The sequence below is a fragment of the Eretmochelys imbricata genome, chromosome 20, assembly GCF_965152235.1.
Source record: "Eretmochelys imbricata isolate rEreImb1 chromosome 20, rEreImb1.hap1, whole genome shotgun sequence".
NCBI classification, from domain to species: domain Eukaryota; kingdom Metazoa; phylum Chordata; order Testudines; family Cheloniidae; genus Eretmochelys; species Eretmochelys imbricata.
This window is the reverse complement of record NC_135591.1, coordinates 9,603,831-9,622,429: the sequence shown is the minus strand read 5'-3', so window position 1 is coordinate 9,622,429 and position 18,599 is coordinate 9,603,831. Positions and strand designations below refer to the sequence as shown.

Here is an 18,599-nt window from a genome sequence, read left to right as displayed (position 1 = left end):
GCATGTCTGCCTTCTCTGCCCAGCCCCGTGCTGGGCTACAATTCCTGCCGGTGCATTTCCAGCCCATCTCTGGCACTTGCCTCTACGCGGTAGCCAGAGGTGTAATTTCCAGCTCAGGAACCGACTGAGCTAGCAGGCTAGAGTAGCTGTGTAGTCACGGCTGCATGGGAGGCAGGATGGGCTGGCCACGCAAAGTATGATCCTGTCCGGGACCCAGGGTGCATGCACGGGGCAGCTGACCCATCCCACCTCCTGCACCACGGAGGCTACACTGCTATTTTCACTTCGCTAGCTCCAGCAAAGTTAATTACACCTCCAGGCTGCAGCGCAGCCCGCCCCTTAGTCTCCAATCTGCAGGTAGCTGGTGCCAAACCTAGAGTGGCCCTGCCTTCCAGCAACCCCCTCACATACCCAGGAAATTCCCACAGAGGGGGAGCCCCCGGGCTGTCCAGACCCTCAGAGCCAAAGCCTACGCTGTTGTAACGCCACCAATATAATGGAGTTCCACCAGGGGAGAATTTGGCCCTGGCAATGAAGAGCTGGGCAGGGGTTGAGCAAAGAGGGAAGTTGCATAAGAAACATTCTTTGTTAGGAACAGCCCTGGGGTTTCCCCACACTTGTGTAATCGGAGACTCAATTGTCAAGTGGCCAATGGGATGGAAGATTTTGCCACCTCTGCTCCAGCTGGCTCCTATTTAAAGGGCAGCTTGTGAACTGGGGAGCAGCATCTTGCAAGATTGTGCCAGAAGGTGAGTTTGTACCGTTGGTTGGGCGGGATTCTCCAGACTCAGCCTTGGGGCAGGATTTGGGGCACAGCTCCTGCGTGTGCCCAGATCCCTGGGGCCTTGGCGGTGGTGTAACTTTCAATGGCTTTCAGGATTTGATGGATTTAATGGATTTAATCTGATGGATTTAATCTGGTTCCAGGCACAGTGGGGACTCTTAATCTAATGTGAACTGAGCTCCTCTCCATTTAGCAAGGGATCGGCTTGGGATAAAGATTTGAAAAGCAGCTAAGGAGTTTAGGAGCCAGCGTTCCATTTTCAAAAGTGACTTAGGTGCCTATGTGCATCATTAGGCACCTAAATACCTTTAAAATAACAGGAGGACTTGTGGCACCTTAGAGACTAACACATTTGTTTCAGCAAAAGCTTTTGTGAGCTACAGCTCACTTCATCGGATGCATACAGTGGAAAATACAATGGGGAGATTTTATATACACAGAGAACGTGAAACAATGGGTGTTACTCTCATTACAGTGTGTATGGTAACACCCATTGTTTCACGTTCTCTGTGTATATAAAATCTCCCCATTGTATTTTCCACTGAATGCATCCAATGAAGTGAGCTGTAGCTCACGAAAGCTTATGCTCAAACAAATGTGTTAGTCTCTAAGGTGCCACAAGTACTCCTGTTCTTTTTGCAGATACAGACTAACACGGCTGCTACTCTGAAACCTAAATACCTTTGATATCTGGCCTTTAGGAACCTTGTCTCACTGAAAGTCAATGGGAGTTAGAATCCTAAACCACGTGAAAATGCTTCCCTTAAACTAAATCAATGTAAATCTGGTTTTAATCCCAAGTGGACTGGTCTAAACCCAGTTTTGCACGGATTTAACGATACTGATTATTAAACTCTTTAGCTATAAATGCTTTTATATACTTCTAGCTGCATCCACCCCAGGGGGGCATGGCGCGAACTAGATCAGTCTCTAATGGATAACTCAGTGCAAAATGGTGTGTAGCCCAGCCCTAACCTGATCCACACCAGGCATCTCTGAGTTTAGCTTAAGTCGATCCCTTACCAAATGGCGATTCCATTGGAGTAAGAGCGTCCATACTGCGACTCGCACGGCTTTCACCAAACTGGTTTACAGTCATGCCCTGAGTGAAACAGGTGCAGCTTGGAGCAGAGAGATGAGGCTCTTTTTGTGGGTGCTTTAATTTTGTTTTGGGGAGGGGTCGGTGTGGGGGGTGAATCAGTTCTCTAAGGAGCTAATTCTAAGGGCTCAAACCTTTAACGGGAACCCCCTTCCCCCATGTACGTGTGTGTGTGTGTGTGTGTGGATTTCAGCCTGAAAATGCAACCACCAGTGAACATGGTCCCCACTGGCAGCATGGAGGCAGTCCTGCTCTGCTAGCCCCTAGGATGGGGGTGCCATTCCAGCCCTCCCCAATAACCCCCTCATTACCATCCTGCTACCTCCCCACCCACCCACCCCTCCCAGTCACCTGCTCCAATCCTTCCTCCCTTTCCCCCATCTGCTGCCGTTACATTTCCCCACCCCTCAGTATCCCTTCCAGCTGCCCACATTCTCCTCCCCACATCCCCTGCACCCATGGGCTCACCTGTTCCCGCTTTGACCCTCATTCCCTTCCCTGGCAATGTGGCTTTCCCTCTTGCCTGTGCCCCACTCCGCTGCCTTGTGTGCACCTCAGCTCCTACCACGGGTTCCAGAGGGCTCCTGTCCTGGGGTCTGACGTGTTGGCTGGGTCTCTCCCCTGCAGGTAGCTCAGCACCCAGCGGGATGAAGGCTGCTGTGTTCCTGCTGCTCGCCCTCCTGGTGCCCGCGTGCCACACAGAGGCTCAGTGCATCATTGACAATGTGGTTGATCTGAAGGTGCAGGCAGCGATTACTTCCATAGGTAACTGACCCGGAGGTGCCTCCCCCAGAGATGGGTGTGTGTGTGTCAGATTCTGCGTGGTTGTAGCGGGGGGAGGGGGGCAGGTCAGACAGGTACAACACAGCGTGTAAATGAGGGGGATGTGGAACCAGCCCACATACAAGAGCAACATTATCTGTATCTCACACTGTGGCTCTCTATCGTCCCCTAGTGGTTGGCCCATATAGTTTCTGCTAGTGATTCTGAGCTGCTAGGCCTGGGGCTTTGACTTATGCAACAGAGACTCCAGGGGTCCCAGGTTCGATTCCTGCTCCTGCGAACCCACTGGGTGCAGCTCTCTGACTGCCTGTCCCAGCTCTGCTCCCAGCCAGCCCCGTTCAGTGTGTAAACAGGGCGAGGGGGAGCTGGAACCCTTGGGACTCCCTGCCGTTCCTCCGCTTCGGTTCCGTCTTGAGCACAGCACGGAGCCGGCGTTTGTGTTAGTTCTGTTCCAGTGGCTGCACTCTGAGCCCCGTCATGCCAGCACTGCACAGGCCATGGTGAGACGCTCCCTGCCCCAAAGAGCTGCTAAGAGACGGATCATCATCCCCATTGCACAGAGGGGAACCGAAGCCCAGAGGGACTAAGTGACTCACTCAAGGTCACACAGGGAGTCAGTGGCAGAGGCAGGAATTAAACCCACATCTCCTGCAGCCCAGCCCAGACCAGCCTAGCCCAATACCTTAGCCACAGATCCGCTGGATTGGTCAGTCACCCCACGGGAGTTTCTGGAAACTGAGTCCATGAGGTGCCGTCTGCACAGCGAGCACCACCTTACCCCAGGGGCTGAGTGGGGCTGGTTGGGGTCTCTCAGGGCTGGCTCTGCCCATCTCTCTCAGCTGGCTGCTGCTCACCCGGATATGGCTGCATTCAGCAGGGCTGGAAGAATTTGTATAGTGGGGGAGCTGAGAACCAAACTGTATATGATGGAAACCTCTTCAAGCCAGGGAGTACGGTAGCGCCCCCAGTCCCAGCACCTAGGGGTGCCTTGGCTGTGGGAAGCAGCCAGGAATTATTTCTGCTACCTCCATCCCTGCCCTTTGTTCACAGCCCAGGGGGGTCTTGCTGAATGCCCAGCAGCTTCCTCCAGGTAACATTCTTCTGGGGGGCTGTGAGCAACCGGAATCGAACATGAGACCTCCAGATCTCAGGCCAGGAGCCTCTAGTGGTCTGGCGCTGCGGCTGTATGTAGCCCAGCCACCACTCGGGGGAGCAGAGCGCCACATGGAGTGGGGCTGGGTGGGTTCCACCTGTGCAGGTAACAGCTGGGGCAGAGGCAGCTTCTCTCCACCTGAGCCTGGGGGAGGGGCAGCCTTTCTGCACCCAGGGTCCTGCTGGCTACAACTCTGCCTCTTGCCTTGCAGTGTCCGCCACCCTGGCCAAAGCCAAGCTACTCTGCCAGGACGTCTCGGCGCGTGGGGCACTTGTCTCCTGCCCAGCAGGTGAGAGAACTTTCCCGAGTGCCCCGCAGGCCCAAGGAGGGAGGGGCCGTTGGGGCCCAGACCCCACCCCCTCTGCAGTCCTGGGGGGTGTTGAGCTGGGGCAGCGATGGACCACCAGCCTGACTGGGGCCTCCCTGCACTTACGCTGCCAGGTGCCTGGAGCAATGGCATTCGCACCACTCCCGAGTCCCTGGGGGCACTGGATGCTGTAGAACTGGGACCAGTGTGGGCCCCTGGATCAGACCCCTGGGACGTCTCACTGACCTCCCTTGCTTGGGCAGTGGCCTGGCTGCAAGGGAGCCACAGGGCCATGCCCTGGGGGCTGGGGAGGAGGAGACAGCAGGGCACCTCACTGCCGCCCATGACTCCCATTCTGCCACCAGCTGCTTCCCTAACCCCACCTCCCCCATCCCCCCACAGGGTACAAGCCCACGGGCTGCGCCTGCGGAATGGGCTGCGGCTCCTGGGACATTCGCACCGACTCCACCTGCCACTGCCAGTGCGCCGGCATCGACTGGACGGCCGCACGCTGCTGCAAGATAGGCCTGGAGTGATGCCCAGCCCCAGTCTGGGGCACCGGAGAGCCCCACCCGGCCTGCTGCCCCTGCCGTGGGCCCTGGCACAGAACCATGCTGGGCCTCTTGTGCCCAGTGCAATCAATAAACTTGGATCTGGGTCTGCTGATGCTTCTCTGGCTCAGTTCTTCCCCTGACTCCAGGGCTCTGGTACCTAGGGCCAGAGCACAGGCAGGGGGCACAACTCTGCCTCCCTCCTATTTCCCCCAGAAAGGCCCCTGTCCCAAATCGGTTGGGCTGCCCCTGCTGGCAGCTCTCCAGATCCCTACAGAGGTCCAGACACTGAACATCCCCCGCCCCTCAGGGTGCTCTGAGCTTCTCGTGGTCTCAGCAGGCTGCAGTGCTGGAGTCTGCCAGAATTCCCTCTGAAGGTGTGGGACAGCTGGGTTCCCTCTTCCAGGGGCCGGGTGGTCAGCGTAGCACGGAGCCCACAGACACCGCGTGCAGGGTTCTAGCCCCATTGCTCCTCACTTAACAGAGCCCAGATCATAAAGGAAACAACCATCCCCCGACCGCAGCACTGCTCCCGAGCTCACCTGTCCCTGGGGAGTCCTTCGGGGTCTGTCTGAGTTCAGGTCACAGAGTTCCCCCTCACCACATTGGGATGCTGCAGCAGCTGGGGGTGGGAGAGCTCTGGGGTGCCCCTCCTCTTTAGCTGGTGAAAATGTACAAAGACCGGAAATAGATCAGCCCCAGCCCTTTGTAACCTTGCAGCCCTGCTATCACCTGCCTCAGTCTCCCCTGGTGATCCCAGACCTCAACCAGATGCCTTCGTGGCCAGGCCACCCCCTTCCCAGACAACCCCCTGGGAGGCAGTCTAGGGGCTAGGGTATTTGTAGTAGAACAGAGGATCATCCCAAATTAATGACCCTCAGGATTTCGCCCATTTGCACATGCAGGTATCTGATTTAGGGCAGAGGCCAGTAGGATCTGGGCCTCTGGAACGACACATGTCTGGGTTTAGAGACATCAGCTGAGGTCTTTCAATCAAGAGGAGACGTTATGAATGGTATTATGGTAGCACCCAGGAGCCCCAGTCGTGGGCTAGGCCCCCATTACGCCAGCTGCTGTACAGACCCCAGCGAAGCAGGTAACCAAAAGGAGCCCAGCCCCAGAGAGCCCATGCGGACCAGCAGCATTCATGCCGGGCCAGCTCAGGCTCTGCCCTGACACGGTTCAGAACCCACTTGCCCCCGTAGAGCACGCTGGGTGGTGCTGGGACAGGCTGCACTCGGGACAGGAGCTGAGGGAGGGCTGTTGGCTCCGGTGCACAGAGGGGAACTGAGGCCCAGCTCAGGCACTGGGGGTGAGGACGCTGAGCGTTGTAGGGCCTAGACATTTGCTGGAAAAACGAGGTCGTCCCCGAGGCCTGAGTCATGTGCCCAGGCTGCCCCCTGGATGGAGGAGGGAGAGAGGTGCCTGAGAATGGGAGTAACAAGAGCCAGCGAGCTAGGCGGGAGCCAGCCAATGGGAAATGCCAACGAGAAGACTGTGTGCTAAGAGTGGAGGAGCTCATGGTGTGGACACTTCCTGGGGGGCGGCAGGGCTGTTTCCCTCGCTGCAGGAACTGCTCCTCCCTGAGTGAGGACAGCAGCCGGCTAGGTTGGGAGTTAGGTCGGCTTAACTGGGTTGCTCTGGGGTAGGGGTCCCCAACGTGGTGCCTGTGGGTGCCATGGCGCCCGCCAGGGCATTTTTGTGCACCCACAGGATGCCCTGCAGCCAAAATGCTGCCGAGAAGCGTGGCCGTTTCTCAGCGGCATTTCGGCCGCCGTGCTTATTGCCACTACCGCTTCTCTGCGGCGGCATTTCAGCGACGGGGTGTCTGGTGCCCGCCACGGTCTTCTGGGAGTAGCAATATGCTATTTCCACAAGAAAGGTTAGGGACCACTGCTCTGGGGCATGAATGTTTCACCCCCTGAGCTCCAGGGTTGTGTCAGCTGAGCTTTGAAGTGTTGGCCAGGCCTAAGCCTGCAAGGCAGTGCCTGTCTCCTAGTGAGCCGCCAACCCAGAGCAGCTGTGCGGTCAGCTGCTGGCCTCGTGGGTGTGGGGCCCAATTCCAGAGGGTGGGCTGAGGGGCTGACGAACTCCCCACAGAACACATGGGGGAAGGAGAGCCCTTCCCTTTATATTTATGACACCTACCTTTGGTGATTTTGATTAACTTGTCCAATTGTTAAATAATATAGATCAGAGTATCTGGCTGCCTGCAGCAGTTCTTTACAGACCATTTCTGTGAGAAAAGGGCCCATTTTCCTTCAGAATAGCTATAAAGGCTCCTGGGGACAAAAACATGTAGTAGCCACTAGACCCCCTTGTATAATTTGTTTAACTACCAGGGTTCCTCCCAATGTGACTGTACCGAGTTGCACAAATAATTACATTTACATAACTGGGTTTTATCATCAAATCAAAAACTTCTTTCTTACAACACCACAACTGTTTCTCTTTAACATCTTCACAACGAAAAAAGAAAAGGAGTACTTGTGGCACCTTAGAGACTAACCAATTTATTTGAGCATGAGCTTTCGTGAGCCACAGCTCACAACGGTTACCTTTTAACATTTCCACAGCTCCCAACCACATTGAGTAAACTGAGGAGGAGAAGAAGAAGAAGAAGAAAAGGATATAGTTAGCTCTGAGCAAAGGGTAGGGCTCCCTAACTTTAAACAGCTGGGACCCTTAACCCAGGTTTTTATCCTGGCTCTAGGAGAAAAGTGGGGGTTGTTACCCACTCCTGCAAACCCTGCCTTCATTTTGAAACATTTTCCTCTCCACTCCCCTAGCACCAAGTCCCAGCTCCTGTCTATTAAGGTGGTCTAACTCTGCTTTTGACTCCAAACCCTGTTGTGCCAAATCATCTGTAACCACCCCCAACACTAATTTACAATCCTCCAGTAGCCTGGCAGCCTGATTATTGGCAGCTTCCCGTAATGCTGCCTTTACTTCAAACCTCTTCCAAGCGGACTGAAGTGCCTCCTTTCCCTGGAAGGCATCTTGTCCCCATTGACAGGGACCTCCTTCCGCTACCCATTTACCAAAGAGGGTGGACTCCTCAGCCAGCCCCCATCCCTCTGGGTCTGCTCCCATTTCCTTCTTAATCTCATCCCAGGTTGACCCCCGTGACTGGAATAGGCCCTGATTCTTCCGTATCCACTTACCCAAAAAGACATTATCCCAGCTTCCAAAGACCTGCAACTACCATCATGAGAGCCTGCCATGCCCCCTCCAAGCAGCTGTGCGGACAATTGTGGAGGGGGTCTTACGTGGCTGCTACTTACCTGTCCAGGGTGATGCATCCCAGTCATGGCACCAAGATATTAGAGGGCTTTCCCTCAACCCTCCCACTTCCCTGGTTCTAGTCACGCAGACAGCAAGCAGCGAAAGACCAGAAGTCCGAAGCTCAGACAATGTGATGCTTATTGGGGTTAGTTTCCAAGCAAGAATATTCCAAAGCCCTTCACACCAGTCGGGCTTATCTCTATATGCCGATGGAGTCTGTTCCCGACGTCCCCCTTCCCAGCTCCGACGCCGCAGAGCCTTTGCCCCGCGTCCCCCTTCCCGGCTCCCACGCCGCAGAGCCTTTACCCTGCGTCCCCCTTCCCAGCTCCCACGCCGCAGAGCGTTTACCCCACATCCCCCTTCCCGGCTCCGACACCACAGAGCGTTTACCCCACATCCCCCTTTCCGGCTCCGACACCACAGAGCCTTTACCCCGTGCCCCCCTTCCTGGCTCCCACACCGCAGAGCCTTTACCCCGCGACCCCTTCCCGGCTCTGATGCCGCAGAGTATTGCCTGTGTCCCTGTTCCCCGTTCCCTATTCCCGTTCCCCCCCCTTAGCAAACATGATTCCAATTCCCCTTCCACTTCCTGTTTGACCCCAGTTTATATAGTAATATTCTCAGCTATACTTAACCAATCATTTGACTGAAATTTAACTAACCCAGTACATATTGTAACATAATTCTCTAACCAATTATATCCTACTACCCTAATTAACTTACACCTAGCAAAATTAATTATACAGCAGACAGAAACAATTAGAGAACCAGACAGAGTAACAATAGAAAAGTGGGGGCCATAAAGATAAAATACACAGAAATGAGCGTTTCACAACCACAACCACAATAAGTGATTTCTTGCCAGACAGGATGCTGTCAAACTAAGTTTTCTTTAACCAGCTTAAGATCTGTTTCTTTGTCTGGTGGTGACAGGCACTATCAGGACAGGATTGTCTTCCTAACAGCCCAACACCAGCTTATTTCAATGTGACTGGTTTGGGATGTGAGGATGTGACCGTTCGCTTCCCAGCTTATGGCTGCCCCTGCTGCCTAGCCAAAGGCCTTAGCCTAAGAACAGGGCCTCAGACTCTCCCAAGGGAGAGAAGGCCCGTACACAGGTGGACTGTGATTTTGAATCTTTGTTTTTATACCCCTGTAACTAGCTAAGTGATAAAAATACACCTAAGTTATTAAAGTATAGGCCTTTACCGGCAGGCACGAATATCTATGTTCTAACAATGCAACAGCAGGAGTCATAGACTCTCAGGGTTGGAAGGGACCTCAGGAGGTCATCTAGTCCAACCCCCTGCTCAAAGCAGGACCAATCCCCAACTAAATCATCCCAGCCAGGTCTCTGTCAAGCCTAAACTTAAAAACCTCTAGGGAAGGAAATTCCACCACCTCCCCAGGTAACCCATTCCAGTGCTTCACCACCCTCATAGTGAAAAAGTTTTTCCTAATATCCAACCTAAACCTCCCCCACTGCAACTTGAGACTATTAGGAATTGTAGCCCAGCACGGGGCTGGGCAGAGAAGGCAGACATGCAATCAGAGCCCAGCTTTCTGACCTCTCTCTAGTTGCTAGTGTGAGTCCTGTCTCACAGAGCTTCAGCCAGGAGGGACCATCAGACCAGCCAGACTGTGTAGCACAGGCCATTGCACCTCACCCACGTGTCGCTAATGCTGAGCCCAGTGACTCCTGTTAGACAAAAGCATTTCAGCCCTCGGGTAACTCAACTGGTGCAGAAAACAGGAGAGATCGAGGTGCTGCCAACGGCTGAGGCCCCTGCAAGGCAGAGAATTGATTAGGGGAGATGCCCAGCTGTTCCCAGCAGGCGATCCACACAACATGCTGCAGAAACACCCCAAGGTCCCTGCCAATCTGACCTGGGGGAATGGTCCTGAATAACACCAAACCTGGGGTCAGCGTGACCTTAAGCATGGGAGCAAGAGCCACCAGCCACAGACCTGAGCGCCATCCTCCCAGCCCTGAGGTGACAGGCACCTCAAGCCACCACTGCACGAATCACAGCTGTTCCCATGGTGGCGCTGGGCCGCTGGCACACAGAAGCCATTAGCCTGAGCTCTAATGCACTGTACTGGCCTGTGTGCAGACAAGGTAGGTACTGCCCCAGAGAGCTCACAGTCTAGCAGGGCAGTGGCACAGCAAGGAATTGAACCCAGAGCTCCAGAGTCCCAGCCTGATGCTCTAGTCACGAGACCACGGTGCCTCCAAACGTAGGGAAATGAATGATGAGGCAGGGACCTTCCAAGGGTCACACAGTGCAAATCTAAGCAACATCACCGGCCTGACAAGGTGAACAGATGGTGTCTAGTTACTGCTGTTCTTGCTGCTAAACAAATACCTCAGAGAGATAAGATAGAAGTGTTGTAATAGTGAGCTTGCAGCAGAGCAAGAAATAGAACCCAGGAGTCCTTACTCCCAGCCCCCCCGCCCCCTCCCCCCGCTCTAATCCTATGACAAAGGGGAGTTTTCTGTAATATCTGTATAATTCCTAGGCATGCCTCAGTTTCCCCCTGTACTTTGCCTTGCTCCCCAGTGGGTGCAGAAGGGCTAAATCTGCTCTTGGGGCACAGCAGAAGCCATGAGGTGATGGGTCAGGGAGCTGTCTGGGGTGGAATGAGTGGGGCGTTAAAGGACTGGCTGAAACTGACCGTATCAATGGAGGATCCAGAAACACAATGGGACCCCAAAGCCAGAACAACTGACACCACTCTCCAGGCGGAACATGTGAACTCAGCATGGGCCTGGGGGAGGAGGAGAATGGACTGCGGGGTGGCAGGAGGCTAGGATAAGAGCTGGCCTCTGGGGAGATGCAGAGCTCTCACCTGGGACTGACAAATAGAGAGGGCCAAAAGTGGATTGGCTGGGTGGCGCACTGGCATGGCCAGGATAGACGATGTCTTAGCTTTTGCTTCTCTGCGCTAACCTGGGGACTTCCTGGGCTGGATTCTAGCTAATAAACCTGACTGGTTGTAAAGACTCCTGGTGTCACTGCAAATCCCTGCTGAGGTGTGTTGGGCCCTAAGGAGCGGACAAGTCTCTGACCAGGTGTCTGTCTCAGCTGGATTCCCTGGAGCCCTAAAGGCACAGAAGATATGTGGCCTATGCTTGAGGAACAGCAGGACCTCTTGGGGGGCTGGCCCATGACAAATCCCCACTCCTCTTGCAGAGCTGGGAATGGAAGCCAGGAGTCTTGGTTCCCAGCCCGCTGCTCTAACCCAATAAACATAGGTGCCCGCCCAGAACCAGCGATGTAACCTAGGAGGCCCAGTTCCCTCCCACCTGCTGTAATGCACTAGAATAGGGTTTCTCAAACTGAGGTCTGTGAGGGTACGCCAGGGGTCTGTGACTCATGTCCAGGGCCACTGGCCCCACTGATCAACTCCTCCTCTCCCTCCCAGTGCCTCCTGCATGCTGCAGAACAGCTGTGGAGGTGGAAAGCAGTGGGGAAGAGGAGGGGCAGGGGTGGAGCAGGGGCAGGAAGAGGTGGGGTAGAGTAGGGCCTTGGGGAAGGGGTGGAGTGGGGGAAGGGCCTGGGGCTTAAAGGGAAATTGGGAGTCCATGACAAATTTTAAATCAAAATGGGGGTCCTTGAATTGCTAAAGTTTGAGAACCGCTGCACTAGACCTCAACCCCATCCCAGATCTAGGAAAGAGAACCTAGGAGTCCTGCACTGACCACCAGGCTCTCCAGCGCCCAGTTGCCCTGAACCTTGACACAGGTGAAATCTCAGGAGCAGAAGCCAGCCGGGATTGACACAATAAACAGATCCCCCTGAGAGAAGTGGGTGTGTGCAGGGGAAGCTCATCTGCCACTATACCTGCCTGGAGTTGAGTGGGGAGGGTTGGCTCCCCAGGGTCCCCCTTCACTAGTGCTGAATTCACAGATCTCATTGACACTGACTGGGCTGTGTGGAGGCTGAACATGACCAGCCCCTCTCGGCAAGGCACAGTCCTTCCATTTTCCCCAGCCCTAGGGCCGCCCCACACCCAGCCCCACTCCCTCAGCAAAGAGACCTCTCACGCACGAGAGCAGCCACGGATTGGTTGGTGTAGACCTGGCACTGTTTCTGCCCGGGACTGTCAGCTACCTCGGGGTCAACTAGCTGGAGGGCCTTGTTGAAACTGACACACCCCAGGGACCAGGAAAAACTGAACACTTCCCCTGGGCCCCCTAGCCAGCAAATGTTCGTCACTCACAGCACTGAGTCAGTTGGAAAAACATGGAAAACTTAATTAAGGGGACCAGGCACAGAGCTGGCACCTGGGAAAATGCAGCAACCACAAATCATCCTGATACGTGCACTCCTCCTCCTCCCCCTCCCCTGCTCTGCGGACCGTGGAGGGCCTTGGCTCTCTCACAATTTGCCCCATACGAAGTGTGTCTACAGCTAATAACTAAACCACCCCCCTGCTCTCCCCCCACACAGTGCCTGTGGCAGTGCCCTTCCCTGCCGTGTCCCTTCTGCAGCGGTGAATGTCCAATGAACCCCAGTTCTGCTTTGCACCATCCCAGGGCCCTGGAGGGCTCTGAGCCAGCCCCCTCCAGCTGCCAGGGGAAGCTGCCTAGTCTGATCCAGAGCCCCACAGGCTGGCCCAGCGATAATGATTTCAGCTACGCTGGTGCTGGCAGGGGGCGTTGTCCTTAACCACAACACCACCTCACCAATGCCACCTCTGTACACCAGCTCCACTGCCCGGGGTCTACTACTGAGCCAGCTACAGCAATTACAGTGCTAATGTAGGGAACGGGGCCCTTATCAGAGTCACTCAGCGCAGTCAGTGCATTCAGCAGCTTCAGCAAAAAGCCACCAGGGATGGGGGCCTATGATGGGATGTGCCTACCCCACACTAGGGAAGAAAGGGTTAACCCCACGCTATGGGCAGCAGAAGTCCCACCCTTCAGACCATGCTGGGCATGCTCCAACTGCTGCCTCAGTATAAAAGGGAGCAGCCCAGCTCATTCTAGGCTGACCACCCAGGAGGGAGGTCACTTTGTGGAGGCACCTGTCCAGGAGCCCCTTCAGCACTTGACTGCGGGAGCCAGAGATCACAAGGACCAGACGAGAGACCTGTTGTCTATGGCCAGCCAACTGGAGTCAGAATCCCAGGAAGCTACCTACACCAAGGGGCTCGGAGACCCTGATGATGTACGGACCCTGGCTTCAGGAGACACAGTAGGAAGTGGTCCAGGGAGGTGGGGTGAGTGGTATCACCCACCCAAAGAAAGTCAGTGTGTTGCGGTAGGATCCCTGCTGATTGGGTGGTGACCACACTCGCTGCTGACAGGGTCCTGGGCCGGGACCAGGTGGAACAGGGAGCGCCCAGGTCCCCCAACCCCAGCCATCACCTCCCTGGGTATTGGCCCCTTACTCTGGCCAGTAGGCCACATAGCCCTGATCCCCAGAGCAGCCATACAGACTCTGGCCATTGGGTTGTGCTGCTCCCAGCCTAGGGATAGTCAGATAGACTGTAACCACGGTAGTATCACAACCCCAACCAGCCCAAAAAGGGAATGGGGCACACATACCCTGTGACATGTGGTGGAGAATACGGGCAATGATCGGGCCCTGCTGAAAGGCCTGAGAGGGAGGAGATTGTTAGGACAGTAACCCTCCTTCGCTCACCAGCTTGTCACTCTCTCCAAGATGGAGACCTACAAGATTTTTAAATGGCTGTTGGAGAGCCAACAGCAACAACCACCCAACAGCAACAACATCAGGAACAGCTGTTGCAACAAATCATGGCCCAGCAACAACAAATGATGAGACAGCTGGCTGCGCAACACCAAACCCAGCAAGAGTGCCTGATCCAGCATATGGCCGCCTTGATGCACCTGACAGGGATGCCGAACCCCAGCCCAGCCGGGCAGGATGCTGAGACCCTTCCTGCTGGTCTGCTGACATGGCTGTCAAAATTGGGACCCAGCGATGACCCCGAGGCATTTCTAGTAACTTTCGAGCAGGTAGCCACTGGAGCACTGGGCTACCCTGTTAGCTCCCTATCTCACGGAGCCAGCTCAGGTGGCCTGCTGGGGGCTAGACACCCAGGATGCCCTGGACTTAAGGAGAGTGAAGGTCTCCATCCTGGACCAGACAGGGGTTAACCCTGATACGTATCGCTGGCACTTCTATCGAGAAAGGTACTTGCTGGGGGCAAGACCCCAGGCAGTAGCCCAACCTCTGCAGGATAGTGCCTGGTGGTGGTTGGAATCATAGAAATGGTCAGGGGCCCAAGTGGTCCTGGAACTGTTCACTCAGATCCTCCTGAGTGGAGGGAAGGAGTGGGTGCAGCGATACCGACCAAAAACACTGGCGGAGGCCATAGAACAGATGGAGGACTACTTGGTGGCTGATGGGCCTCAGAGGCCCAGGAGTCTGAGGAGGAGGGACAGACTGACTGGGTAGAACCTCCTCAAAATGGAGCCAGAGGAATCACAACTCCTTCCCCGGCTGCCAGCTAACCCCGCAACCTACAAACGCAGGCGTCCAGTCAGCAGGACCAACAGAGAAGGAGACCCTCAGGAGGGACAGAGCCCACTGAAGGTGGACCTTGGAGCTAGGGGGGCCAAAGATCGCTGCTTGGAGTGTGGGGCCTGCTAAGAAGGAGGAGGCGGGAATTGGGGAATGAGGAATAGGGAATGGGAAATGAGAATGGGGATGTGGGGTAAACGCTCTGCAGCCTCAGAGCTGGGAAGGGAATACTGGGGAACAGACTCTATCAGCGTATAGAGATAAGCCCAACTGGTGTGAACGGCTTCGGAATATTCTTGCTTGGAAACTAACCCCAATAAGCATCACATTGTCTGAGCTTCGGACTTCTGGTCTTTTGCTGCTTGCTGTCTGCGTGACTAGAACCGGGGAAGTGGGAGGGTTGAGGGAAAGGCCTCTAATATCTTGGTGCCGTGACTGGGATGCATCACCCTGGACAGGTAAGTAGCAGCCATGTAAGACCCTCTCCCCACTTTTCCGCACAGCTGCTTGGAGGGGGCATGGCAGGCTCTCATGATGGTAGTTGCAGGTCTTTGGAAGCTGGGATAATGTCTTTTTGGGTAAGTGGATACGGCAGAATCAGGGCCCATTCCAGTCATGGGGGTCAACCTGGGATGAGATTAAGAAGGAAATGGGAGCAGTGTTAGGGGACCCAGAGGGATGGGGGCTGGCTGAGGAGTCCACCCTCTTTGGTAAATGGGTAACGGGAGGAGGTCCGTTTCCATGGGGACAAGATGCTTCCCAGGGAAAGGAGGCACTTCAGTCTGCTTGTAAGAGGTTTGAAGTAAAGGTGGCATTATGGGAAGCTGCCAGTAATCTTTCAAGTTTGGTGCTACTCCAGCAAAGGCTACTGGAGGATTGTAAATTAGAGTTAGGGGTAGTTAAAGATGATTTGGCACTACAGGGTTTGGAGTCAATAGCAGAGTTAATAGACCACTTTGAGAGACAGGAGCTATGATAAGAAGGGAAACTGAGGTACACCACCTCATGAATTTCATGAATGAACAGTGGGATAGTTCACTATCCTGCCTATAGAACAAAACAAGGAAAGTATGGAGTTAATTCTTCTGTTTTTCCTGCAGTTATCAAGATTTATAAAAGGAAGGGGTATTTTTTAGGCAACAATCTGTCCCCACCCAGGGGGCTAGGATATGTTTATTTTGTTTTTCAGACACTCCACAAGCAAGGTGGCACCAGCGGGAAAATAATCCAGAGCACCATGGGTCTATTGTCACAACGACAATTGGGTCATGTGTTTGTGCTGTTTGTCTTGTTGTTACCATTATTTTGGTGGATATTGTACAAGGAGGATTAACACACATAAAAGCAAAGGTCAGTGCAAGGTATGACTTGCCTGGGAAGCAAGGTCTACCCAAGCTGGGAAATCAAGTGCAAATAAAAGACACAAAATGGGGATTAAGAAGGAGGATGGATAAATTATATTGCATGCATCTTATAGGTGCACTCACAAAGCAAAACCAAGGACTCCCTGACCTGGCATGGAACAATCATTGCTACTAATCACAATTGTTGCTGTTAATGTAACCCTACAGGTAATATTGTTGCCAAGCTAGAAGAATCCTGATCTAAGCTGGCCAAAGCCCGGAGCCGGAAATACTTCCTGATGAGTGAATGTGTGGGAGCCACTGTGGGAGTGGATGCAATCAGCGCTTTTCAACCTGTCTTTCCAATCCATAACATGGGAGGTACACCCCAGAGAATGGTGGGTGGACCAGGTACACCCCAACTGCAGTACATATGTAGAAGGGTTCAAGTAAAAATGTGATTGGTGGGTGAGGGGGTTCCAAAGAGGATAGCTCTAGACTGTTCACAGTGGTAGCAGATGACAGAACAAGGAGTAATGGTCTCAAGTTGCAGTGGGGGAGATTTAGGTTGGATATTAGGAAAAACTTTTTCACTAGGAGGGTGGTGAAACGCTGGAATGCGTTACCTAGGGAGGTGGTGGAATCTCCTTCCTTAGAAGTTTTTAAGGTCAGGCTTGACACTGCCCTGGCTGGGATGATTTAATTGGGGATCGGTCCTGCTTTGAGCAGGGGGTGGGACTAGATGACCTCCTGAGGTCCCTTCCAACCCTGAGATTCTATGATTCTATGCAATCGTCACTGGAAAAGGGATTTAGGGGGAGCAGGAACCACAGGGTTGGGAGTATGGAACCTGGGGGACAGTTGAATAACCAAGCAATTGAAGAAAAGCCGGAATGTGAAAAGGCAGCAGCAAATCAATGAGCTACTGGCACGGCAACGGTCTGCAATTGCAATGGGATGGAAAAGGGCGGCAAAAGTGAACCTGCGGCTAACTCAGTGGACAGAAAACCTTGTGACATGGGTGGAGGTTAGCTTCAAAAGGCTAACTTGGGAGAGGGAGGTGTGTGTGGGATACAAAATGCTCAACTCTGGGGCCGGCCCCTGTGTAATAGTTACTGTGGTACCTTGGAATGGGACGGCTACTAAGGTGGTCCCCATGAGCCCTTTGGGAATAATGAGAAAGGGAGGAGCTCACTGGGAGACAAATGGGGAGGATGGAATGGTGTAAAATGGACAATAATTCACTTAAGTAATTGTTTGTCCAGAGAAAATATTTGAATGTGTCCCTCCTCAATGGCCATGGAGGGGCAGAATTAATGGCCTGTTGCAAATTGGGGCCATTAAGGGTTATATATATATATATATGGGGGAATATGGAGTGTTTGCTGGGAATGTACACAACACTTGGGGACACAATTACACCAGCATCTGGCACAGTTACACGCATCTATACTCTGCCATCAGGACTTCAGTGCATGAATGGATGTGTGGAACTCGTCCTGTGTACAATCGAACCAGTGCTTACTACCTGATTCCATACCACGTGGCTGAGCTGGTTTGGACAATACCACATTCTCTGGGGACATTCCATGGACTCATGATATCGACGAAAGCATGCAAAACCTGCAGGAGCAGCTCGATGCAACTGCTAACAATCTGATACATTTAAAATATAGTCTCCAGAATGGTGTAAACAGGCTCTTAAACCCTGTCAAAAGAGGAGAACCAGTGTTTCTGGTGGTGGCCTGGATGTTGGACTATATTATGATGGTCAGGGCTGACAATATTACTATGGATTATTGTGGCTATTGGCCTATTGTTAAGTATACTAAACCTGCAATGTATACTGCGGTGGTTAAGGGAGGCACAGACCCACAAGGTACACCCACTAATTATCACATATAAGTAATGTAAACAGTTCTCCACCAAAGTGTAACAGATAACCCAGACCCAACCTTCTTGGGCCCATTACTATCTGACACACTCATTGGAATATACGTGCAGTATGGCCGTACGAGGGAAGGTGCAGGGCACTATACTGCATGGAGGGCAGTGGGGCAAATGGAGCATCAACACATTCCATCTTGATACCTGGCCACTATCTGCCCGATGCTTTTCCCAGGATACCTGGGCAGGAGGGTCCCAGAAGAAAATAAAATAAAGGGGGGGAGTGTTAGTAAACAGGGATAGAATTTTGGGTTTGTCTTTTTTATATGAAAATGTATAAACAAGGGACAAAGACACTGTGATGTTGCTTCTGCCTAGTCAGCCAGGTTTGTTAGTACAATGGGAACAGACAAGAGCGGTTAAAGTGTTACTCCGGAGCACTCTTTAAGATTGCCTCAACCCCTATCTCAAGGCAAAGTCAAGCAAGCATGTAGAGGGGTAAAGGAGCTGGGGAGGGGTATAAACACTAAAAGACCAAAGAAATGCCCGTCCCTGATCGCAGCACAACCTCACCCCTCCCATGGGGTACAAAATGGGTGGGATGAAGACCCCAGACCCAAAATGGAACATTACCCTAAGTTGTAAGGGGTGGGACTGTGGGCCTGCATTACAGGTATATTTGGGCCTGCTAAGAAGGAGGAGGCAGGAATTGGGGAATAGGGAATGGGAAATGAGAGTGGGGACACAGGCAGGGCTCTGCGGCATCAGAGCTCGGAAGGGGGACGTGGGGAACAGACTCTATCGGCGTATAGAGAGAAGCCCGACTGGTGTGAAGGGCTTTGGAATATGCTTGCTTGGAAACTAATGCCAATAAACATCACAATGTCTGCACTTCAGACTTCTGGTCTTT

General features: G+C 53.4%; 1 protein-coding gene across 1 annotated transcript; it reads left to right on the top strand.

Moving 5' to 3' along the window:
- The first annotated feature begins 2,514 nt into the window (after positions 1-2,514).
- Positions 2,515-4,662, top strand: LOC144277820 (resistin-like). Its single transcript, XM_077838824.1, has 3 exons — positions 2,515-2,648; positions 4,031-4,108; positions 4,529-4,662. The coding sequence occupies exons 1-3, from the start codon at positions 2,531-2,533 to the stop codon at positions 4,660-4,662; spliced, it is 330 nt and encodes a 109-aa protein (XP_077694950.1). The 5' UTR covers positions 2,515-2,530.
- The last annotated feature ends 13,937 nt before the right edge of the window (positions 4,663-18,599 follow it).